At 46.0% G+C, this 25,847-nt stretch overlaps 1 protein-coding gene across 1 annotated transcript in view; it reads right to left on the reverse strand.

The window, feature by feature from the left end:
* tmprss15 (transmembrane serine protease 15) overlaps positions 1-25,847 on the reverse strand; it is a 41,284-nt gene that overhangs the window by 6,387 nt on the left and 9,050 nt on the right. Inside the window, exons 10-23 of the mRNA XM_039618201.1 lie at positions 8,860-9,009; positions 8,660-8,765; positions 5,113-5,257; positions 4,889-5,030; positions 4,179-4,268; positions 3,929-4,054; positions 3,677-3,817; positions 3,489-3,599; positions 3,047-3,170; positions 2,723-2,818; positions 688-737; positions 534-608; positions 304-448; positions 28-209 (exon numbers count right to left, since the gene is read on the reverse strand). Of these exons, the coding sequence (XP_039474135.1) occupies positions 28-209; positions 304-448; positions 534-608; positions 688-737; positions 2,723-2,818; positions 3,047-3,170; positions 3,489-3,599; positions 3,677-3,817; positions 3,929-4,054; positions 4,179-4,268; positions 4,889-5,030; positions 5,113-5,257; positions 8,660-8,765; positions 8,860-9,009 (1,683 nt within the window). The remainder of the gene's footprint in view (positions 1-27; positions 210-303; positions 449-533; positions 609-687; positions 738-2,722; positions 2,819-3,046; positions 3,171-3,488; positions 3,600-3,676; positions 3,818-3,928; positions 4,055-4,178; positions 4,269-4,888; positions 5,031-5,112; positions 5,258-8,659; positions 8,766-8,859; positions 9,010-25,847) is intronic.

Raw genomic sequence — 25,847 nt, forward strand, 5'->3', positions numbered from 1 at the left:
TACCTGTGTTTCCGTGCCGTTACTGACGGGTGAAGTTGATTGGCTGCTGCAGATGCATCATGGCGATGTCGGCCTGTTTGGTCCGTCTGTTGTACTGCTCGTTGAAGACGATGCGATCGACTTGTCTGGTCTGAACAGCCTCTGAGGTTTGATCATTCTGAGCGTGAAGACCGAGAACCGCCGACCATGATTGGAGGTCAACGTTCTTCCTGCAGAGACAGACGTGTACCTATGTCTTCATGTCCAACATCAACATTAACACTTGTTAGCGCCCCCTGCAGGCTGCAGCTATGACCCTCTCACCCATAAACGCAGTGAGCCGCAGTCAGCAGCCAGTCACTGCCAATCACTGATGCTCCGCAGGCATGATGTCCCCTCCAAAGAAGAGACACTATCCATGGCCATGCACCCTCCTCAGCATTAACCCCGCCCACCACTCGGCCAGCACCTGACGGTTAGCACAAGAAAATGTGACTACAGTCAGGCTGAAACAGGATCAGGATCATCTGGGTTCAGGTCATTCATGCTCTCACCTTCATCACCAGGTGTCCCGTGTTCTGATTGGTCTGCCTCCCTTGAGACATTTGTGACCTGACGGACTCCACATGCTGAAACACATGTTTCATTTCATACATAAAAATACATTCACTGAGCCTGAAACACGTCTGCGTTTCTGAGAGTACTCACGCTGGTTATTACAGGCCAGTGACATCACTTCCTCTCTGTGGCAAGTTTCACTGTAACAACACAACAAGCATTAACATCCACAAAGAAGGTCATGAAGAAGACCTGACCCAAGACCGTGTTTTGTGAGGTCAGAGGTTAGGGAAAAGGAGCAGAGTCCCTGTACATCATATCATATCATATCTGCTTCTTGAAAAAGTTGTCGCCCCCCCAGCTTCACTTACATCTCAATGACCATAATCTCTATGAACAATTTCAGTCTGGTTTCCGCCCCAATCATAGCACAGACACTGCTTTGTTAACGATTACCTATCACCTTCTGATGGCAGCTGATTCTGGTCTCCTATCCATCCTCATTTTTCCCCAATCTAAGTGTGGCGTTTGATACCATTTCCCACAATATCCTTCTGAACTGGTTAGCATCCATTGGCATTAGTCAAACCTGGTTCACCTCATATCTCTCAGACCGCACTCAGTTTATCCAACTTAAATCACACTCTTCATGTCTCTATCCTGTTTCTGCTGGTGTGCCCCAGGGTTCAGTATTAGGGTCTCTTTTATTAATTATCTACATGCTCCCTCCTAGTCATATATTCCAAAAATATAATATCAGTTTTCATTGTTATGCTGATGACACCCAGCTCTACATTTCTTCTAAACCCAATTCATCCCTCCCACCTACCTCCCTCTCAAACTGTCTTATCGAGATTAGATCCTGGTTCTCCTCCAGTTTTCTCAAACTTAACAGTAATAAAACAGAAGTTTTACTCGTTGGTACAGCCTCTATCTTAACCAAATCTCACAGTTTCTCCATTAACATTGAAAATTCTCCTACCCTTCCCTCTCCTCAGGTAAAGAGTTTGGGTGTCATACTTGATAATACTCTCTCATTCCAGTCTCACGTTAATTACGTAACCCTGCATACTTCCATGTATGTAATATTAACCGACTCCGCCCCTTCCTTCCTCCCCATGCTGCTGCCATCTTTGTCCATAGTCTTATTACTTCCCGGACTGATTACTGCAGTTCCCTCTTATTTGGTCTCCCCAATAAGTCCCTCCATAAACTCCAACTTCTTCAAAACTCCGCAGCTCAGGTCATAACTTGTACTCCGTCAAGAGCTCATATTACCCCAGTTCTTCAGCAGCTTCGCTGGTTGCCCATAAAAGCCAGGATTAACTTTAAAATCTTACTTCTCACGTACAAGTGTATCCATAAATCTGCTCCTTCCTATCTGTGTGATCTGCTCCATATGACCACTGTTTCCTCCCCTCTCAGATCCTCATCTGCCATTCATCTTGTTGTTCCTTCTGCTTGTCTTACCACTATGTGGAACAGAGCCTTCTGTCACTCTGCTCCTCAGCTCTGGAACTCTCTTCCTCCAGCCATAAGAAATATAGACTCTCTTCCATATTTACAGTTCAAAACAGATCTGTTCAAACTGGCTTATTTGCTTTAGTGCTGATTTTATTCAATTCAATTCAATTTTATTTATATAGCGCCAAATCACAACAAAAGTCGCCTCAAGGCGCTTTATATTGTACAGTAGATAGCACAATAATAAATACAGAGAAAAACCCAACAATCATATGACCCCCTATGAGCAAGCACTTTGGCGACAGTGGGAAGGAAAAACTCCTTCCCTCAGGGAGGGGCGGCCATCTGCTGCGACCGGTTGGGGTGAAAGAAGGAAAACAGGATGAAAGACATGCTGTGGAAGAGAGACAGAGATTAATAACAGATATGATTCGATGCAGAGAGGTCTATTAGCACATAGTGAGTGAGAAAGGTGACTGGAAGGGAAAAACTCAATGCATCATGGGAATCCCCGGCAGCCTACGTCTATTGCAGCATAACTATCTGTTTATCTGTTGTCAAGCTTTGTTTTGCAATTTTAACTTATGTATTTTAATAACTATTGCCCCTTTTATTTTTTCTTTTGTAAGGTGACCTTGGGTTTCTGAAAGGCACCCTCAAATAAAATGTATTATTATTATTATTATTGTTTCTGGTTCTAGTTCTGGTTTGGTTCTGGTACCTGATGTTGGTTTTCAGTGTCCCATCACTGCTGATTGTGATGAGAGCAAATGGCGAGTCTTGTGGCCGAGCCTGCAGGAACGAGGCCTCCCCGGACCTGCAGGGAACAAATACCAGATCTGAGTCTACGCGTCTCTTCAACATTTCCTGTTTCTGTTGGAACCTTCAGTCCAGCTGGAACAATCAGGCTCACCTGTCAGACAGATGTAAGAAAAAATTAGCTGTTCTTCGAAGTTTCCAGGATTTCTGTATTTAAAAGTCAAACTGTGTTTAACACTCAAACAGTTTGACTAAAGTCCTCAAGCATCCAGAGAGAAGTAGTTACCTGTATCCAAGGTACTGACAGGTGAAGTTAGACAGTTGAGAATTCCAGGTGTCAGTGCACACCGTGAACAGAGAGGAGACAATTTGAACCTGGAGCCGACTGGAACCATTTACCTGCAACATAACTGATACACAAATTTCTTAAAACCTGAAGCAGAACAGGTGCTGTGGACAAACTGAGGTCACGTGACTAATTTAAGAAGATGTTAGAGAACTTCCTTGTCACTGTCTTCAGTGGACATCTGTTCTGAGTCGATGATCTCATCCACCAACACCCTCCAACACCAATCCACAAACACAAAAAACTCCTACTGACATTAAATTATATAAAATATTTACAGATTATTAGATTCTGTTTTGATTCACACACTTTGGAGGCAGCATGAAATCAATATGACCTGATACTGTGTATTTATTATCAGTATTGATTATGAGTGATTTACCACATTTGGCTTCATCAGAGCCGTCGGGACAGTCGACCACACCATCACACTGATTGTTACCATGGATGCAACTTCCTGTCTGACACTGGAACTGACCATCAGCACACGGAGCTGTTCACACGTCACATGACCTGTCAGTAATCAATCAGTACATCTTTACTGTGTCTCTTCACGTGTGATGAGCTCACCTGGTGACCCCAGGTTGACCCCAGAGGTGAAGTTGGCTCTGAATCCTTTCCCAGAAACTGAACTGTCTGTATAGAACCACACTGTAACTTGATTGGCTGTTGAGAACAAGTCATGGGTGGGGCCATTTCCTGTGAGGACAGCTGGGAAAGACAAAAAGAGAGAAGTTATCACTTGGGTCACCGTAAAATTCACTTGGACGTCTTCTGGTGAGGATAAAGCTGCAGAGGATTGTGGGTAAAACACAACCTCACCCAGTAAGGTGGAGTTAGACCCCGCCCCATCCCGCACTTCCACCATATCACTGGATGCTTCAATATCAAAGTCCAGGAAGTGGAGCTGAATATTGTGACCTTCCAAAGCATGCAGAGTCCACAGACCTGCAACAGAACAGCATTATGAGTAATTACAACCTGCTGTCAGGTAAAAACATCACACATTCTCAAGTGAAACCAGTGATCATGTGTAAATACCAGTAGGCTGAAAGCAGACAGGTTTACTCACACTCTGCCCCATTCCCATAGGATTCTGGGTAGTTTGGTGTGTTGAACGTAGAGTTTGGCTCCCAGAGGTCAAACGGGCCTCCACAGTCAGCTGGACCAATCAGAGAACAGAGGTAGCAGAGTTAAAGAGTATCAGCATCACAAGTGTGTCATTGACTGGTACAAAGGACAAATACTGACATCATCAAATTATCAGACAAAATTTAACCTTTCTCTGACACAAGGCATGATCCAACGTGCCTTAAAACAGGTCATCCTCATCTCCAAGACACCACCTCAGCAACTACAGACCCATCGCCCTCACATCATTGGCGATTAAATGCGAGAGGTGACAAACAACTTATTTCCCTGGGCTATGAGAGCTCTAAACATGCATAAAGGGGGGGGGGGACAACTAAGCTGTAGTGTTTTTTTCACTGTGCAATAGACAATACAATAGTTGAAATGTGCAACAAACTTTGGCTGTCTACATCTCATCAATGAGTATATTTCACTAGTATTCTGATTTATTCCTATTATATATTCTGTATTTATATATGTGTGTATGTGTATATATGCTATATTTCTATGCCAATGTTCGCACTCTCTCATTCCCTTTTTTTTGATATTCTAACTCTGTAATATGCAACTTCTGTCGATGTTCTGCTAATCTAATCTAATCTAATCTAATCTAAGATACTTGCTATGGGGAGGGGGGGATTTTTTTCTCACCTGGTATGGGGGGTGTGGTTGTTGGAGGTGGTACGTTGGTGGGTTCAGGGGGGGCGGGTCCACAGGCATCAGAGGTCAGTGTGATGTCATCCAGAGCAATGTCATTCAACATCCCTCCTTTCTTCAGAGCTTCAAACACCACCTTCAGAGGTCAGAGGTCATGCCAATGAATCACTTATTGATCACCTGACTGATTTGTGGACTTCCTGTGTGATGTCACTGACCATAGCCTCTGATGTCAGGTTAAGGGTCACCTGGCCATAGTTCCAGGTGTCGCCATAGTCACCATCTTTCTGGAACACGGTAACATCAGATTCCATCAGCAGCCAGAGTCTGAGCTGGTGGACATCCTGTCCAAACATGTGGTACCTGCCCACAGAGTTATGCATCATAATCAGATCACATCTGTAAACTGACTGTGCAGTTTAATTCATAGCAGGTTAAAATACTATATAAGGCTGCCACTAAATTAACAGATTGCTTGGACAGGTGGAACACTTGGAGATGTAAAAATACATAAAAATGTTAAGGAGAACTGTGAGGATCACTCTACAAACCTTTGATCTGATTTAAATACACACAAGGCAATTAGGAAGATAGAACCCAGCTGGGGAAAACAAAGCACAGGTGAACTAAATCAGACTAATGAGACAGGGGAAGGAAAGCCGAACACAATGCACACTGGACAAGAGACTATCAAAATAAGACAGGAAGTAATGAACACAGTGACCCAGACTTAGAGACACAAACTTGACCAGAGACAGAAGCCAAAAACACCGAGACAAGACTGAGGGAACGGAATGGGAATACAAAGTGATCCAAGGACCATGACAATGCCAGCCCACTCAGCTGAACCCACTCACCTGATACCCTCTTATTAGCAATCAAGGAGCGCTCTATTTAAAGAGTTTCAGCATGCATAAACTCACTGCTGCCTCTGCAAACTGCTGTACTACACCAAACTGACTGGAGGAACGAGCAACATCTCTTTTTTTTAGAGATACTGGTATCGGTATTGGGGCCGATACCGTAAAATGTGTGTCTCTATTCACCAACTTATTTCATGAATCAGAGGGTGGCTTGTCATTTCTGTTGTAATTTTTTAGATTGGACTGGTGAGTGAGACTGGTGGCTCCAGATAAAAAAACAAAGTGGAGGCTGGTGTAGCTACGCTAAACAAAATGTCAGCAGTTTGGACTTACTTCATAATATGTGAAGATGACAGAAGTAAGGCCGAGTGCAAACTGTGTACTGGTAAGGTGACCAGGGGAGTACATCGTTCAATACAAGCAATTTAATAAAACATCTGAGGACACATCATGCGGTGGAGTACACCGAGTTTGCTAAGACTAACGCAAGACCAGAACAGCCAACTTTAACTCAGGTTTTAGAAAAGCATCGAAAAATGTCAACAGAGGCTCTGACTCATTTTATCGCTCTGGATGACCAGCCACTGTCAGTCGTGGAAAACGTAGGATTTCGCTGTCTTCTCAGCATACTCGAGCTGCGATATTAGATTCTCAGCCACCTATACCTATACATCACGGACATAATGATGCCAAAACATTTTGAAGAGGTAAAAAAACACGTGTATAACCCCATGCAGGAGGTTTCAGCCTTAAGTTTCACTACAGACATTTGGACAAGCAGTGTGTGCCCATTGTCACTCCTCAGTTTAATGGTGCAGTGGATTGATGAGGAGTTTGTTCGTCATCAAGTCACACTACATGCAAAGTCATTCAGGGGCTCACACACCAGCCAAACCATCGCAGCTGCTTTTCAATAGCATGCCCCAGACCTGGGATATACCAAAGACATCCGTCCACGTAGTGCTCCGGGACACCGCAAGAAATATGATAAAGGCCATGAGTGATGGTGAGCTGCCCAGCCTACCTTGTTCTGCTCACACTCTCCAGCCTGTTTTTCATGAGCCTTCTGTCACAGAGGAGTGTTGCTGATGCGGTGGCAGTTGGCCGCAAAATAGTTGGATATTTTAAAGATTCTGCTCTGGCCAGCTCTCGTCTTGAGGACATTCAATTACAGATCAACCAGCCTGCAAAGCAGCTCCAGCAAGATGTTCAGATCGGTTGGAACAGCACCTTTTATATGATACAGTCATTGACTGAGCAGAAACAGGCTCTGGGAATATTTGTGTCTGAATATGGACTCCCTGATACTCTCATGGCTAACCCGTGGACACTGCTGGAGAAGGTGATGTCTGTTCTGGGTCTATTCGAGGAGTTAACTCGAAAAGTCAGCTCTTCAGATGCCATGGCCGCAGACGTCATTCCAGCAGTCACTGTGCTCCACAGATTTCTAACAAGGGAGACTGATGAGGACCATGGGATCAAAGCAATGAAGGGAACCTTGGCTGCAGCTGTCAGGACGCGGCTCACTGATGTGGAGGAAAACCCACTCTATAGCATCGCCACGCTACTCGATCCCAGGTGAGTGTGTGCCTGTGTGTTTACCTTTGACTGTGTGTGACTGTAATTGTGTGACTGTGTGTGAATTATGACTCTATACAACTGTGTGTATCTGTGACTGTGTAGTTAACTGTGTGAGACTCAAGCTTTCAGATTGGCTATGCACAATGTGGATACTCCGCAATGATTAAACAGAAGTGCTTATTTTTTACTTGAAATTTTATTTTGTAGTCATTTTTATTAATATTTTATTTTTTATTGGTAGAGAATAAAATAAAGCCTGTCTTCCAATTCATTGATTTTTTGTGTGTGTGTGTGGTGGAAGTATCGGCTTTTGTACTCGGTATCAGCAAGTACTCAGATCCAATTATCAGTATCGTATTGGTTTGAAAAAATTAGTATCATTGCATCCTTACTTTTTTTTTCTACAGTTCATCTTCGCTTTTTTAGCTTTTCAACATGAAGCTTTATTGAGCTTCTGTGGTGTAAAAGGTCTCTTTCTACTCAACAGGTTGCCTTTGCAAGCTGTGTCATGTTTGCTGGAGTTAGATGATACATTTAAAGTCTGCATTTTTCTCTCTGAAGTTTGGAATTTGCAGACTTTAACTAGCAGACTCGTTTGAATCACTTGTTCTCTTTTAAACAACTGTCACCCTTGCAGGCTGATTCTGTATTGGTCGTTCATAAATAGATGATATCACATGAGTGCCCAATACCTAAATCCTAAACTGTGGTGAGATTTCTCTTCAAAACTGTGAACATGGTTAAGAAAACAGGTACAGCAGCTTACTGAACACCTGGACCCAACTAGAAGGAATGGCGCAGGACAGAAATGTCTGGAGATCTACCTTTGGCGGCCCATACCTTGAGAGGGGTGACGGGCAGTAGTAGTAGTAGATTACTGAGTTCACCACTGACAAAACTGATTTAAAAATCAGTGTCATCAACGGTCTTTTACAACCCTAAATCTTGCATTTCTGTACTTTCAGCTGGCATTATTGTATCAGGTTTCTCTGACTGGCCTCCCAATGGTCACTCCTGGTTTTCCAACATCACACATTCTATGCTTTTAAGTGCTTACTAACTACATTTACACACATTCATCGGAGTATGAATGCATGCATCCTCTCCTATGAATTCATCGGTTACCCAAGGTTGCTGACAGACATTTGGCATGCAGACTAGGGGGAGCCAGGGATCGAACCATCAACCTTCTGATCAGTAGATGACCTGCTCTACCTCCTGAGCTACAGCCACTCCCACACCCCTGTGCATGCACAGAGAAGTATGGGAAGATTGGCTTCATATGGTAGTTTGGTGTAATTTAACAATGATATTTTGTTACCAGAAGCTCAGACACATGGGCTGCATGGATGGAGTCAGAGGGAGGCTGTCGAGCCTGAAGCTCTTCTCCCATTGGCCAGGACTCTTAGAAGTGACAATGTAGAAACCTGATGGCATTCAATACAAACTGATTAATTGGAATCAATCTTTAAATCATACTGACTGATGATTCAGTAGTAATGATCTCCACGTGAAATTCACCTGAGCTGTTACCAAGCGTGTGGTCGACACTCGGGCCAGTTAAACTCGGGAAAGTGGGGCCTCTGATTCGAAACCAGTCCCCGTTATCATCTTGCTGCTGCCTCCAGAAACACATGCCCTGCTCGAAGGTGCAGGTGAGCTTGTCCTCGTCTAGACACAAAAACACATCAGGTAAAGGGAACACTCAGAGAACATGTAATGGTCTGTTTATCACATCTTACTGGACAGTGTGGAAGTGTTGGCGGCACTGTACGTGGCTATAAACCCTGACAGATTGTTGATATCATCAGAGGTGAACTCCACAGTTGATTGGTTGGTCAGCAGCCACACATTTCCAGGAGAGGTGGAGCCTGAGAACTGAGCTGCCAATCATTAAAACAGGAGATGAGTCATTGAGTTAAGGATAGCAGGTGAGGTCTGTTTAGACTGACTGTGGGATTCACCTGTGAGGACTTTGTTTGGTCCCACACCTTCATAAAGCCTCAGAGTGTCGCTGTTTTCTTCAGTTTCAAACTGAGGGAAGGTAACCTGAACTGAAAGTCCGTCATCGACCCTGAAAACAACACAACTCTTTATTAGTGAATGAAAGAGCTTGTTTTAATGTCTGTTTTACAAAGAACTCACCATTCCTGTGTTAGGGTGTGTCTGTTACACTGAGTGTTACACTGATTGTGATAGTGTGAATGTTACTGTATCTGTGTTACAGGGACTTTTTAGGACATCCTGATAATAATGAATTACAGTAGTCCTGCCTACAAGTAATAAATGCATAAACTAGTTTTTCAGCATCATTCTCTATAATTAGGATTTTTCCTAATTTAGAGACTTTCCTACATATTTGTTTAATATGTGCATTGAAGAACATGTCCTGGTCAAAAACGACTCCAAGGTTCCTCACAGTGTTACTGGAGGCCAAGGTAATGCCATCCAGAGTAAGAATCTGGTTAGATACCATATTTCTAAGATTTTCAGGGCCAAGTACAATAACCTCAGTTTGATCTGAATTAAGGAGCAGAAAGTTAGCGGCCATCCAGGTCTTTATGTCTTTAAGACATTCCTGCAGTTTAACTAATTGGTGTGTGTTATCTGGCTTCAGGGACAGTGTGGGATTATTACACTGTCTTATGCTACGTTATACCTCTAATTAAAGAATTGTAGAATCATTATATTGCTAAAGGCCACATTATACCTCTGATTAAAGATTGTGAAATCATTATATAGTTCTAGGTTGCATTATGCTCCTGATTTAGAAAAGGTGAAATTATTAGATTTATTAGACTGATTTGTATTACACTATACTGCTGATTTACTTTGAACAAAGCACAGCCTCTGCTGGCATTTGGAAAACTGGACCATGCCGCCATCTTCCTTATGCCTGTTTACAAACAAAGGCTAAAGCAGCAAGCACCAATCCGGAGGGAGGTCGCACGCTGGATGGACCACTCAGTGACCGCGCTGCAGGATGCACTGGATGATGCAGAATGGGACATGTTCAGCGCAGTTCTGATGACATCAACATGTTTACAGAAGCTGTGGTGGGATTTATTGGGAAACTGGCTGATGACACAGTAGAAAGAACTATCATCCGAACGTTTCCCAACCAGAAGCCGTGGGTGGATAAAAACATCCGTGTCACTCTGAGATCGCACACCGCTGCCAACAATGAAGCACTCGTCTTCGGTAATATGGACCAATACAAAGCTGCATCTTAAAACATGCACAGTGTGGTCAGAAAGGCAAAGTGGAGCTACGGAGAAAAACTAGAGTCCCAGCTACAACAGTGTGACTCTAGGGACTGCGGACAATAACGGACTATAAACAACCAGCTTCTTCTGTGATGAATGGCTTCACTGGCTGATGAGCTGAACACATTTTATGCTTGCTTTGACACTGCAGCAATTAAAACAACAAATGGCTGTGCGTGCACGGAGTGCACCAGTGAAGACAACGCTTTCATCATCACAGAGCATGTCGTGAGGAAAGCTTTCACCAGGGCGAACAGATGCAATCGCTGGTCCGGTCCTGAGAGCCTGCGCTGCCCAGCTAGCACCAGTGTTTACGGAGATCTTCAACCTCTCCCTGGACCAAGCAGTGGTTCCCACTTGCTTCAAAGAGTCCATCACTGTCCCTGTCCCGAAGAAACAACAGCTTGCTTGCCACAATGATTACCGCCCAGTACCACTGACTCCAATAGTAATGAAGTGTTTTGAAAGACTGATGAGAGATCATATCACCTCTTCACTTCCTGCCACCATTGACCCACTTCAGTTTACATACCGGACTAATCGTTCCACAGACGATGCCATACCTCACCTGCTCCACACATCCCTGAGTCACCTGGACACTGGCAGAGGGGATTATGTTAGGATGCTGTTCGTGGACTACAGTTCAGCATTCAACACAATAATTCCCTCTAAACTTTTCACCAAGTTGAAGTATCTAGGACTCAGCTCATAACTGTGTCAGTGGATCCTCAACTTCCTCACAGACAGACCCCAATCAGTGACAGACCCAAAGGTTGATTCTGTTCATCTGGACGTAGTGTTTTCAGTGAGAGAAACGTTTCGTCACTCATCCAAGTGACTTCTTCAGTCTCAGCTGACTGCAGGTTTAACCAACAGTACATTTGCATAATGACAGAAACTAGCACCACTGAAGGAACAATGGGCTGGGAGGTCAGTTCTTTCATCATAAGTATGCAAATTCTCATGACCATTGATCAACAACCACTGATCAAAGCACACTGATCAAAGACCACTGATCAGTGGCCATGAGTACCATTGACAGAGAGTTGTGGAATGGCTGCAATCACAGCATCGTAAGATAGCGAAGGCCATTCCCCTGATCATCAGTGGCACGCCAGTGGAGAGAGTGGACAGTTTCCAGTATCTGGGGGTACCGAGCTTTGGCTAAATGTAGAACAGGCACTATTCAATAATCTAGAGATTTCAGACTTACCATTAATCAGCTCAAACATCAAAGGACATGAATGCTTTAAAAGCATCAATATAATCCCATGCAAACGTACACCTATCTGGAACAACCCTGACATATTACAAAACAAAAATATGATTAATTTTTCAGATTGAAGTTGTAAAGGAATTAAATAATTGAAACATATATTAGAAGGAACAGACTTTAAAAAAGAAATTTAAACCCGGTCAAGTTGAATTACAAACGCCATCAAGTGTGGTACAATTTCTTACTCTTAAATCCCCAAATTATTGTCTAAAACATACATAACACACTCTAAAACAGATTAACCCTTGTATGGTGTTCGTATTTTTGTTACTCAGCCAGTGTTCATGGGTCTGGTGGACCCGCTAGAGTTTTGGCTTTCCAATTAACACTATCAAACAATTTTATGTTAAATTACTCAACAGATGTTTACTTTATCCCAATTACGAGCCATGTGAACAGCAAACATGGTTAATTTTTTCCTTTTACCTTTGTTCGATCACATTTATGAATTAATGTGCTTCTCGTTTTTTGTCAATAAAATGTTATAAAAAAAATAAAATCAGTTCTAATCAAGTGTACATATCCTTATACCATATTTTGCAGGTTTTGATGGTATATACTGCCTAAAGGGGCAACGGCCTCTAAATGGCATGGGTCTCACAGACCCGAACACCATACAAGGGTTAATCAATGTCCCTTCCTATTGCTAAATGGGAAACAGATTTATCGATCAGCTTAGACCAAAACTTCCGGTCTCAGGTATGCATAAAAACCTTTCAATTGGTTAAAATTCCCAGTCTGCAATTAATGCAATACAAAATACTAGATAGGGTGCACTATACAGGTCATCGGATGTTCCAGATGGGCTTTATGTCTTCCAACAACTGCTCACACTGTCAAGACAATACACCGGACAATTACATCCACGCTCTTTGGTTCTGTCCACCAGTTCAGAAGTTTTGGCGCGAGATATGTGAAGACTTATCAAAGTGTCTGAAATGTAAAATTCCAACTTCCCCTTTAGCGTGTTTGCTGGGCAGTCCACATGGTTTTTACTTTTTTGCCAAGAAAACAGTCCTCATGAACTGGAAAAATAAAAAATAATCTTAACTCTAACCAATATAAAAACCATCTAATAGATCACATTAGTCTTGATACAGCCTCTGCCAGCACATTAGATCAATCCCTCTGGGCTCCTTTGATCGGCTCCATCACCTAGCGGGGGTGGGGGGTTGTAGTTTGGTCCCGCCTTCGATATTGTGGTTGATGTGGAGGTAGGGATGGGCTTAGGGCGTTTGGAGAGTCCCTAGGGACGTTGTCCCTGGAAGGCTCAACCCAGGGGTTGTGGTCATGACCTAGTTAGAGGCTCTGGTGGCTCTTAGATGGTGGCTCATGGCTGCGTGTAGCAGGCTGTGGGAGGGTCTGTGCTGGCAGACGTAGGTTACTGGCCTGGTACCCTGGCTGCCCCTGGGTGGGGGCGTGAGGGCTTGGGTCCTGGGGGTGCTCCGCCTCCGTGCTGGGGCTCTGGCTGGGCCTTGGGGGTTTCGGTCCTCGTTGGTGTGTCGTCGAGGTTGTGGGCGGGTGGGTGCACAGGGGCTCAGCCCTGGCGCAGGGGGCCTCTGGTGCATCGGCCAAATTTGGGGGCTCTTCAACTGGCAGGGAGGTTGTTTCATCCTTGCAGGAGTTCACTCTGCAGGTGGGGGAGAGACATAGGAGAGGATGGGAATGGACTTAACCATGGTGTCTATTGTCTTCTGTAGCCTGAATGATGGGGTGGGTGCAGTTTCCTCTGCGGTGGGGTCAGCCCTGGGTCCTGTGGGGCTTTGCGATGCTGCTGCCGTGGGCCCCAGTCTGGATGGGCCTGGGCTCCCTTGCCTTGGTGGGTTCCAGAGGGCAGGGGTACCTACTGGGGTCAGTGGGGGAGCTGGCCCCAGGGAGGGGCTGCTTGCCCTTCCCTTCCTTCCCTCCCCATCTCCGACTGCCTCCCTCTTCCCGCTCCACCACAATCACCAACACATGCAGGGCCTTGGGGTGAAGGTGCGTCACTAGGGTGCAGGGGAGGCACCCCCCCGTCCCCTTCTGGCCACCTGTGCCTTAATTTTATTCCACAACATATACATATAGGGCCTTGGGGGTGGGCACGTTATACGGCGTCCAGAGGACGGTCTGTGTGTTCAACCTCACCTCTGGACATTGAGGGTTCTCGGGAGGGGCCGTGCTGACACCTGCTGCTCTCTGGCAGGAAGCACCATGCCCTCCCATGTTTTAGATGCACTTTAGAGCAGCATGCAGCAACACTACACATGAGCAGGAGGAACGAGGTATGGGGTTTTGTATGCGGTCTTGTCTCCCCCCCTGGGAAAAGGGTAACATCTCCTGGGTCTAGGTGCAATTTCCTCCTCTGGGGGCTAGAGTACCTGGACCCCGGTTATAGAGTACGTTTGGGGAGTATGATTGTGTGTACAATGTCCATTGGTGTCTGTCTTTACGTTGGGTGAGTGCTGAGTATTTGTATATGTGTGCATGAGGTTGGGAATGCATGTTTGTGTCTGTGTGTGCCTGTTTGTCTGTGTCTATATGTCAGGTCGGATCTTAAACTCCACCTCCCTGGGGACATCTCAGGCCCTCGAAAGTATGGCGGCCTATCTCCCCTCACCACACTCCCTGCCGGTGGCTGATGCCCTCAGGCGTCGGTGCATTGGTGGTTCTTGGTGTCTGGGGCTGGGAGCTCAGGTATGTACCGGCTCCTGGTGGCTGCATGGCGGGGTCTGCCGCCCGTGGCTTGGTCGGGCCTCTTGTGAGGTGTGGGGGCTCCTCAGGCCTCCGACTTCTGGGCCTGTGGCTCGGTTCACTCTGGCACAGCTGCCTGCCGGCAGAGCCCGCAGGCTCGCCACTGCAGCCCCCTCTTGTTAGGATGCCTGGGTCGTTGACCCAGGGTTTTGAGTTTATTATATTTATCATTTCTAGTCTTTGGTTTCTTTGAAGTTCTGTCTGATGGTTTATGTCTCTGTGTTATCCTTAGTTGCTGTCTCCCCTGTCGGCTATATCCTCGTGTCCAGTCAGTGTCTGTGTCTGCCCTGTTCCCACCTCTGTTCCCTCTGTAGTGCTTGCCTGTGAGTCTGTGTCTGTAAGTTCAGTCTGTGTTACTTCCTGTTTTACTTTGAAGGTCCGGGTCTTATGTGAATGTGTCCTGCTTTGCTTCCTTGTCTCGTTAGTTCTGATTTCTCCCAGCTGTGCCCTCCTTCTGTGTCTCATTCCCCTCGTTACTTCCCAGTGTACTTAAACCCTGTGTTTCTTTGAGTCAGTGTTGCGTCGTCCCCCATGCTGTGTGTATCTCCCTGTGTTTCCCGTGAGTTTATGTTGTTTCCCAGTTTAGTTTAGTTTAGTTTAGTTTAGTTTAGTTTGCTTTGCTTTGTATGCTTGTTTCCCTGTGCCAGCAAATAAAGCTGAGTATTTTGAGTTCATCCCTTGAGTCTGAGTCTGCACTTTGGGTCCACCACTCCTCCTTGCCAGCCTGCCACACAGCCACTCTTAACAGAACGACGCGACCATACTATGGACCCAGCAGACTCCGTTTGGTATCGGCGACCCGCAGTTTCTGCCTTCCTCAAGGAGAGCGTGAGGCAGGAGGCTAAGCATGCCCAGGAGCTCCAGTCACCCTTCTATGGGTCTCGTTTGGCTTTCGGAGGCCCCGCAGCCTCCAAACTGCCATGGCCACGGCCGAGCCGGGCGCCTATGCCTCGGGCGATCAGATTGAGCACGTGCTCATTCTCTCCAGTCGCTACACCTCCGCCTCCACCCCTGGATTACCAGTCCGACAAGAAGGTTAAGCGGCGGAGGAAGAGGGATAACGTGACGCCGGACGTTAGACTCACTCCGCTGCAATCCTTCGCTCTGTTTTTGGGTCTGCCACGTTCTGAGCTTCACAAACTCTCTGCTTCCTCGTCGCAGCCCGGTCTTTTGGAGGGTTCGCAGCCCAGTTTGCCACCTTCCACTTCCCGGAGAAAGCGACGTTCACGCAGTCGCCACTCTGGCTCTGCTGAGCCACTCCCGTGGTGAGTTATAATGACTGTTTTCATTCTGCTCCTCTAAGCTGGAAAAAGACAATCATATGAACACTGCTAAAACTGAGACTGTTAGGACTATTACACATGGTGGTGGTAGGAAGCTAAAAAACATTTTAGAGGATTCTGTGTTTTCTGACCCTGCTCCTTCGCCCAGTTGTGTTCCTGCTCCCAGGGCGGCTCGGGCCCAGCATTCCCCTGCACCTGTTTCAGTGCTTCAGGTGAGGGAGGCTGAGGTCCAGCTGGTCCCTGCTCCGGTGCCTGTTGCGGCACCCGCACCTTCTCCTCGGGTGGGAGAGGCCGGTATCCGCAGGTACCTGCACCTGTTTCTGACCTCGCTGGAGGCTCAGGTGAGCCCGTCCAGCAGTTTTCTTCAGGTTCCGGAGGCTCAGGGAACTAGCTCAGCTTACTGCTAATCCACCACCTAACCCACCATTACTACCATCGTTACAACAGTCAATAGAACTTAAACTTCTATCCATAGCTCAAACGTTAGCTCACCTCTCAGCTCAGTCGCCTGCTCAGTTACCGTCTTCCTCCGCTGGAGGGTCCGAGGGGCCCGCCCAGCCTCGTCTTCCTCCGCTGGAGGGTCCGAGGGGCCCGCCCAGCCTTCATCTGCCTCCGCTGGAGGGTCCGAGGGGCCCGCCCAGCCTTCATCTGCCTCCGCTGGAGGGTCCGAGGGGCCCGCCCAGCCTTCTGTTCCCGCTGGGGTTCTGGAGAACGCGCCAGCCTTTTGTTTGCCTCGCTGGAGGGTCCGAGCGGCCCGCCCAGCCTTCTGCCTCCGCTGGAGGGTCCGAGGGGCCCGCCCAGCCTTCTGTTCCCGCTGGAGGGTCCGAAGGGGCCCGCCCAGCCTTCATCGCCACCACCTGCGGCTCCCACGCCGCCGCCTGCAGTGCCACCACCTGCGGCTCCCACGCCGTCGCCTGCAGTGCCACCACCTGCGGCTCCCACGCCGTCACCTGGTCCAGCTACGGCACGACTTCGTTCTCGCCTGGTCCAGCTAGGGCTTCAGCCCGCCGTCGCCTGGTCCAGCCGGCGCCGCCTGCAGCGTCACCCTCGCCCGGTCCGCCTCCGAGTCTTCGCCCGTCCGGTCTGGCCTCGGCTACAACTTCGCTTGGTCCTGCTCGCCACGCCGACGTCCGGACCACATCCTGCGCCTCTACAGCGCCGGCCTCCTTCCAGGCCTCTGATTACACGCCCTGGTCCTGCTCGTCCTGTCCGCCTGCTCGCCCTGCTCGCCCTGTCCGCCTGCTCGCCCTGCACGTCCTGTCCGCCTGCTCGCCCTTTCTGGCCACTTTCCAAGCCGATGATTGGGCGCCTCGCCGTCGTGGACGGCCTCCTTCCGGCCGATGATTGGGCATCTCGCCGCCGTGGACGGCCTCCTGACCTGCTCCGCCGCCGCCGGTGCCTCCCGCCCGTCCGGCCTCCTGACCTGCTCCGCCGCCGCCGGTGCCTCCTGCCCGGCCGGCCTCCTGAACTTTTTTTCTGGACTCTTGGGTCGTCGTCCTCCGGGCCGCCCCTGAACTTTGTGTGACCTGTTTTTCCTGGCCGCCGCGCCTGTCGTGGCGCCTATGTTTTGTTATGTCGCTTTCTGGGCTCCCGTGTTTGCACCTTTTGTTTCTGGCTCCTTGTTTGGTTTGTTTCGAGCCCTCCGTCCTGTTTCCCCACCGCCCGCCCTGGTTGGGTTGTTTTTTTTTGTTTTGGTGTTTAGGTTTGGGCTGTCTGGGAGCCAGCCCTTTAGGGGGTACTGTTAGATGCCTGGGTCGTTGACCCAGGGTTTTGAGTTTATTATATTTATCATTTCTAGTCTTTGGTTTCTTTGAAGTTCTGTCTGATGGTTTATGTCTCTGTGTTATCCTTAGTTGCTGTCTCCCCTGTCGGCTATATCCTCGTGTCCAGTCAGTGTCTGTGTCTGCCCTGTTCCCACCTCTGTTCCCTCTGTAGTGCTTGCCTGTGAGTCTGTGTCTGTAAGTTCAGTCTGTGTTACTTCCTGTTTTACTTTGAAGGTCCGGGTCTTATGTGAATGTGTCCTGCTTTGCTTCCTTGTCTCGTTAGTTCTGATTTCTCCCAGCTGTGCCCTCCTTCTGTGTCTCATTCCCCTCGTTACTTCCCAGTGTACTTAAACCCTGTGTTTCTTTGAGTCAGTGTCGCGTCGTCCCTCATGCTGTGTGTATCTCCCTGTGGCTCCCTGTGTGTGTTTTGTTAGATTCTTTTCAGTTTAGGTTTTGTAGATTTTCTTTGTTCAGCAATAAAGCTGTTTTGAGTTCACCGTTGTGTCTCCGGAGTCTGCACCTTGGGTCCTATTCCTGTCTGCACACAGCCGTAACATGACACCTCTGGTTTCTGCTCCGTGGCTGCTGGGTGACCCCTGGTCTTGAGCTCTCCTCAGCTCTTCCCAGGAGGGTGGCAAGGATGCCCCTCCGGTGGTCCTCCTTGGGCTCTTGCACCCTGGGGCCTCTGGATGTCTGGGGCCTGGATCTCCTCCATGCCTGCTTCATGCCCTGGGGAACGGGGCTATGGCTCCCCACACTCCCTAGCAGATCGTTGCATGGAGAAACCTTTTTAATACAAATGCGCTCATCCACACAGGTGTGCACACAGGTGTACACACGGGTGTTCACAGACACAAACTACACCTTTCTTGGCTGCTACCTCAAAGCACATGGTGCACTGTTGGTCCTGCGGGCTGCACAACAACATTCAATATTTAGCATTTACATTTATTTACTGTTAGCTAGATTAATATGATGGTGCTGTGTTTATTATGTTATTATGTTGCTCTCTTTTTTTCTTTTTTTTCTCTCAACAGGTGATCTGGGAGATTTGTTTTTCTTTTTAAGTGTCCTTTCTCACTGTCCCTCTTCCCCTCTGGTTTTCTTTTCCTTCATCTTTCTTTCTCCCTTTCCTATCCCCCAGCCATGTCTGTCCCATCTGTAACAACTGAAAATAAAATAAAATAAATGACAACAACAAAGGTCAATCAAATGGACCAAAACGGCAAGGCTGTGATGATCCACTTGGGAAAGTAAATCCATTGGGCATCTTTGTTGGCTTTCAGACATCAATTCTGATGGCTAAAAAACCAAACGGAACAGGCAAAAAAAAAAGAGACCAAAGCCAGGAAGATCATGATGGACCTCTCCAATCCCAACAATGGATGGGAGAGGTCTAGGAAATGCTTACACTACCTTAAGGCTAAAACAGAGAGAATGAGGAGGAGCTTCTTCCCTCAGGCTATTCGGGCCCTGAACCAGGTGTAGGACTGGACGCTCCCACACACATCACATCACCACATGCACTCTGTTTTGTTTTTTTGCACTCTTGGTGGCGCTGTCACTTGGTGTTCGCTTGCTTTGTGGTAGAGTATCACTTCCTGTTCCTGCTCAAACACAGTGGTGTTTCTGAGTAGCTTATCTGCTTAGCAATTTAATTAAAAACTTTTAAATACATTCTTTTGTTCATAGTATAATCTTCACGTGCTTCATCTGAAGCACACTTTCTGTGTACTCACTACCTAATTTATAGTCAAAGTATTCACTCCCTATAGCTGTGTCCCAAAACGTCGGCTGCATCCTTCGGAGGACCCGGCCTTCGCAGTCTACGTGGGCCGGGTCCTCCGAAGACCGAGAAGGCCGGAAGTGCGAGGCTGTGAAATGGGACGGTCTAGCCTTCAGATTTGCGTCACCGCTGTGTGGGTGGAGTTTAATAAACTCGGCCGTCTGCTCCTTGCTATCTAAAATATAACAGGACACTGGCGTAAATTCTCGACCGTCTCACACTTCTGTTTAACCAGTTTTCTTTTTGACGTTTATTCAGCTGTGTGAAAATCCCGGAGGAACCCACCCGATGGATTAATAAAGTTTTATTTAATCTAATAATTTAATTTGATCTCAGCCAACCCGATTTACTCACGAACAAATAAAACACCAAAATAAGGCAAACAATCACATTTTTAAGTTATCAGAGTGACTTATATATCATGTTTAATCTGAGTAGCGAAAGAGCGGGGGTCTGAAAATGATGAAGCCAGGAGTCAGCTGCTCTCGCCGGCTCGAGCAACCATTGAACCCCCCGGTTTGCTATCAAGCGGGTAGGTAAGAGACGTCTCCGAAAACGTCGGCGCACTTTTGCAAATATGCGATGTCTTGATAAACCAAGCAGATATTTGAAATTTACACGGCCACTTTCTCGTCTGAAAATATGTTAAAAGTTTATTTTGTGACCCAGAAAGATTAATAAGACTAATTTTAAAACTTAGTAGCGGCCGCCATTGTTGGCAGCTGAAATTTGGCTGGACCGCTTATGAATTCTGGGATATGGTGGGCCACGAAGGACACCCAACCCATCCTTCAAATTCGGGAAATGAAGGACGATTTGTCGGCCGCATTTGAAGGAGTCGACGAATTGGGACAGCCTTCGTCGCCGGGCTGTGACGTAATCGGCCTTCAAATGCGGCCTCCGGAGGATGCAGCCGACGTTTTGGGACACAGCTTGTGTCTGTACTGTTTCGCTAGCTTAGCTCGTAGCCGACTCGTTAGCACCATGGCTACTTCACCTGTCCCTCCTGCACTTTCCTGCTCATTGTGTCAGATGTTTAGTTACTCCTCGGCCTCCTTTAGCAGTAATGATACCTGTAACAAATGTAGTATATTTGCAGCTCTGGAGGCCAGGATTACTGAATTGGAGACTCGGCTTCGCACCCTTGATACACCCGTAGCTAGCCAGGCCCCTGTAGCTGGTGCAGCTGAAGATAGCGTAGGCCCCGCTAGCTGTTCCCCGGTAGACCCCAAGCAGCTGGGGAAAGAGGGCGGCTGGGTGACGGTGAGGAGGAAGCATAGTCCTAAACAGAAGCCCCAGGTACACCACCAACCTGTTCATGTGTTCAACTGCGTTTTTCCCCACTCGGCGACACACCCGCCGGGGGTCAAACTCTGGTAATTGGTGATTCTGTTCTCAGACATGTGAAGCTAGAGACACCAGCAACTATAGACAATTGTCTTTCAGGGGCCAGAGCAGGCGACACTGAGGTAAATTTAAAACTGCTGGCTAAGGGTAAACGTAAATTCAGTAAAATTATAATTCACGTCGGCAGTAATGACACCCAGTTACGCCAATCGGAGGTCACTAAAATCAATATTGAATCGGTGTGTAACTTTGCCAAAACAATGTCGGACTCTGTAGTTTTCTCTGGTCCCCTCCCCAATCAGACCAGGAGTGACATGTTTAGCTGCATGTTCTCCTTAAATTGCTGTCTGTCTGAGTGTTGTCCAAAAACGATGTGGGCTTCACAGATAATTGGCAAACCTTCTGGAAACCTGGTCTTGTTAGGAGAGACGGCATCCATGCCACTTTGGATGGAGCAGCTCTCATTTCTAGAAATATGGACCAATTTATTAAACCCCCCAAAATATGACTATCCAGAGTTGGGACCAGGAAGCAGAGTTGCAGTCTTACACGCCTTTCTGCAGCTTCTCCTCCTGCTACCCCCCAAAACCCATCTCCATTGAGACTGTGTCAGCTCCCAAAAGACAAAAACAAACTAAAAACCAGCAACAAACAACTTAAACATAAAAATCACAAAGAAAGAACAATACAGTATCCACATCTGAACCAAAGAGTAAAACAGTGAAATGTGGATTATTAAATATTAGGTCTCTCTCCTCCAAGTCTCTGTTAGTACATGACTTAATAATTGATCAACAAATCGATTTACTCTGCCTTACAGAAACCTGGTTGCAGCAGGATGAGTATGTTAGTTTAAATGAATTAACACCCCGAGTCATTCTAACTACCAGAAATCTCAAGCACAGGCCGAGGGGGCGGTGTGGCAGCAATTTTTCACACCAGCCTATAAATTAACAAAAGACCAAGACAGACTTTTAATTCATTTGAAAGCCTGATGCTTAGCCTCGTCCACCCCAGCTGTAAAACTCAGAAACCAGTCTTACTTGTTATCATCTATCGTCCACCTGGGCCTTACACAGAGTTTCTCTCTGATTTCTCAGACTTTTATATGATTTAGTGCTCAGCTCAGATAAAATAATTATTGTGGGTGATTTTAACATCCATGTAGATGCTAAAAATGACAGCCTCAACATGGCATTTAATCTGTTATTAGACTCAATTGGCTTCTCTCAAAATGTAAAAGGACCCACCCACCACTTTAATCACACTCTAGATCTTGTTTTAACATATGGCATAGAAACTGAACATTTAACAGTGTTTCCTGAAAACTCTCTGCTGTCTGATCATTTCCTGATAACATTTACATTTACAATAATTGATTACACAGCAGTGGAGAGTAGACTTTATCAAAGTAGATGTCTTTCTGAAAGTGCTGTAACTAAGTTTAAGAATATAATCCACCCACTGTTATCATCTTCAATGCCCTGTACCAACATAGAGCAGAGCAGCTATCTGAACGCTACTCCAACAGAGGTCGATCATCTTGTTAATAATTTTACCTCCTCACTATGTACGACTCTGGATACTGTAGCTCCTGTGAAAACTAAGGCCTCAAATCAGAAGTACCTGACTCCGTGGTATAATTCTCAAACACGTAGCCTAAAGCAGATGACTCGTAAGCTGGAGAGGAAATGGCGTGTCACAAATTTAGAGGATCATCATTTAGCCTGGAGAAATAGTTTGCTGCTTTATAAGAAAGCCCTCCGCAAAGCCAGAACATCTTACTATTCGTCACTGATTGAAGAAAATAAGAACAACCCCAGGTTTCTCTTCAGCACTGTAGCCAGGCTGACAAACAGTCAGAGCTCTACTGAGCCAACCATCCCTTTAACGTTAACTAGTAATGACTTCATGAACTTCTTCACAAATAAAATTCTTATCATTAGAGAAAAAATTACCAGTAATCATCCCACAGATGTAATATTATCTACAGCTACTTTCAGTACCATCGATGTTAAGTTAGACTCTTTTTCTCCAATTGATCTTTCTGAGTTAACTTCAATAATTACTTCCTCCAAACCATCAACGTGTCTTTTAGACCCCATTCCTACAAAACTGCTCAAAGAAGTCCTGCCATTAATTAATGCTTCAATCTTAAATATGATCAACCTATCTCTAATAATCGGCTATGTACCACAGACCTTCAAGCTGGCTGTAGTTAAACCTTTACTCAAAAAGCATCTCTAGACCCAGCTGTCTTAGCTAATTATAGGCCAATCTCCAACCTTCCTTTCATATCAAACATCCTTGAAAGAGTAGTTGTCAAACAGCTAACAGATCATCTGCAGAGGAATGGCTTATTTGAAGAGTTTCAGTCAGGTTTCAGAGCTCATCACAGCACAGAAACAGCTTTAGTGAAGGTTACAAATGATCTTATGGCCTCTGACAGTGGACTCATCTCTGTGCTTGTCCTGCTAGACCTCAGTGCTGCGTTCGATACTGTCGACCATAATATCCTATTAGAGCGATTAGAACATGCTGTAGGTATTACAGGTACTGCACTGCAGTGGTTTGTATCATATCTATCTAATAGATACATTTGAACATGTAAATGGAGAGTCCTCAATTATGGTGTTCCACAGGGTTCGGTGCTAGGACCAGTTCTGTTTACATTATACATGCTTCCCTTAGGCAGCATCATTAGAAGACATAGCATAAATTTTCACTACTATGCAGATGACACGCAGCTCTATCTATCCATGAAGCCAGGTAACACACACCAATTAGTTAAACTGCAGGAATGCCTTAAAGACATAAAGACCTGGATGGCCGCTAACTTTCTGCTTCTTAATTCAGATCAAACTGAGGTTATTGTACTCGGCCCTGAAAATCTTAGAAATATGGTATCTAACCAGATTCTTACTCTGGATGGCATTACCTTGGCCTCCAGTAACGCTGTGAGGAACCTTGGAGTCATTTTTGACCAGGACATGCTCTTCAATGCACATATTAAACAAATATGTAAGACTGCTTTCTTCCATTTGCGCAACATCTCTAAAGTTAGAAATATCCTGTCTCTTAGTGTCGCTGAAAAACTAGAATAGAATAGAATAGAATAGAATAACTTTTTATTGTCACTGTTACAAGAACAGTGAAAGGCAGTTTGGCATCTCTCCATGTGTGTGAAGTACACAATAGCGTAAGTATTTACACAATGACAAATTTACATTTACACAAGAAAGATATGTACAAGTTATACATACACCTGCAAACATACACGCACATACATACATATATGTATATATACATATTTGCATCCGTACATGCACACACACACACATATTTCCACATACACGCTTACATCTATGTACACACATACATGCCATCTAACTAGCAGGTGCATTGAGAGGTGCAGTGTGATCAGTGATATTGCACATTGAGTGTGTGGGGGGATGATATTGCACATTGAGGGGGGTGCTGTTGGAACTATACTAAATAATGTTATAATAAATACAGTTTAAAGAGGTAAGGGTGTTGGTTGCATTGAAGTATAAACAGAAATACGATTTATAAATAAGGTGTAATGTCCATGAGTGTTGGCAGTGCAGTTATCCTCCAATCAGGGTGGAGGTAGGGCATGTTTGCCAGCCTGTGGGTAAAAACTTCTGTTGAGTCTGTTTGTCTTTGACCTGATGGACCTGTAGCGTTTACCAGAGGGAAGGGGGGAAAAAAGTGAGTGTCCAGGGTGTGAGGGGTCTTTGATGATGATGCTGGCTTTCTGCTGAAGTCTGCCAGTATAGATGTCTCTGAGGGGGGTTAGTGAAGTGCCGATTGCCCGCTCTGCTGCCCTCACCACCCGCTGCAGTTTCCTCTTGTCCTCCGCAGTGCAGCAGTTGAACCAGAGTGTGCAGCAGTAAGTCAGAAGGCTCTCAATGGTGGAGCGGTAGAAGTTTACTAGCAGTCTTTGGGGTAATTTGGCCTGACGTAGTTTCCTGAGGAAGTACAGCCTTTGTTGTGCTTTCCCTACCTGGTGGGAGATGCTAGTTCATGCATTTATTATTTCCAGGCTGGACTACTGTAATTCACTATTATCAGGATGTCCTCAAAACTCCCTGAAAAGACTTCAGTTAATCCAAAATGCTGCAGCAAGAGTCCTGACAGGGACTAGAAAGAGAGAGCAGATTTCTCCTGTATTGGCTTCTCTTCATTGGCTCCCTGTTAAATCCAGAATTCAAAATCCTGCTCCTCACATACAAGGTCTTAAATAATCAGGCCCCATCTGATCTTAATGACCTTGTAGTACCATATCACCCTATTAGAGCACTTCGCTCTCACACTGCAGGCTTACTTGTTGTTCCTAGAGTATTTAAAAGTAGAATGGGAGGCAGAGCCTTCAGTTTTCAGGCCCCTCTTCTGTGGAACCAGCTTCCAGTTTGGATTCAGGAGACAGACACTATCTCTACTTTCAAGATTAGGCTTCAAACTTTCCTTTTTGCTAAAGCATATAGTTAGGGCTGGACCAGGTGACCCTGAATCCTCCCTTAGTTATGCTGCAATAGACGTAGGCTGCCGGTGGATTCCCATGATGCATTGAGTTTTTCCTTTCCAGTCACCTTTCTCACTCACTATGTGTTAACAGACCTCTCTGCATTGAATCATATCTGTTATTAATCTCTGTCTCGCTTCCACAGCATGTCTTTATCCTGTCTTCCTTCTTTCACCCCAACCAATCACAGCAGATGGCCCCGCCCCTCCCTGAGCCTGGTTCTGCTGGAGGTTTCTTCCTGTTAAAAGGGAGTTTTTCCTTCCCACTGTCGCCAAAGTGCTTGCTCATAGGGGTCATATGATTGTTGGGTTTTTCTCTGTATGTATTATTGTAGGGTCTACTGTACAACATAAAGCGCATTGAGGTGACTGTTGTTGTGATTTGGCGCTATATAAATAAAATTGAATTGAATTGAAAAAAAAATGAATTCTTGTAATTTATAATTTCTTTTTATTCATAATTTATTTCATAAAGTGTTATTTGCACATTTTTACTGTAAATTTATAAGTTAA

The sequence above is a fragment of the Oreochromis aureus genome, linkage group 10, assembly GCF_013358895.1.
Source record: "Oreochromis aureus strain Israel breed Guangdong linkage group 10, ZZ_aureus, whole genome shotgun sequence".
NCBI classification, from domain to species: Eukaryota; Metazoa; Chordata; class Actinopteri; order Cichliformes; family Cichlidae; genus Oreochromis; species Oreochromis aureus.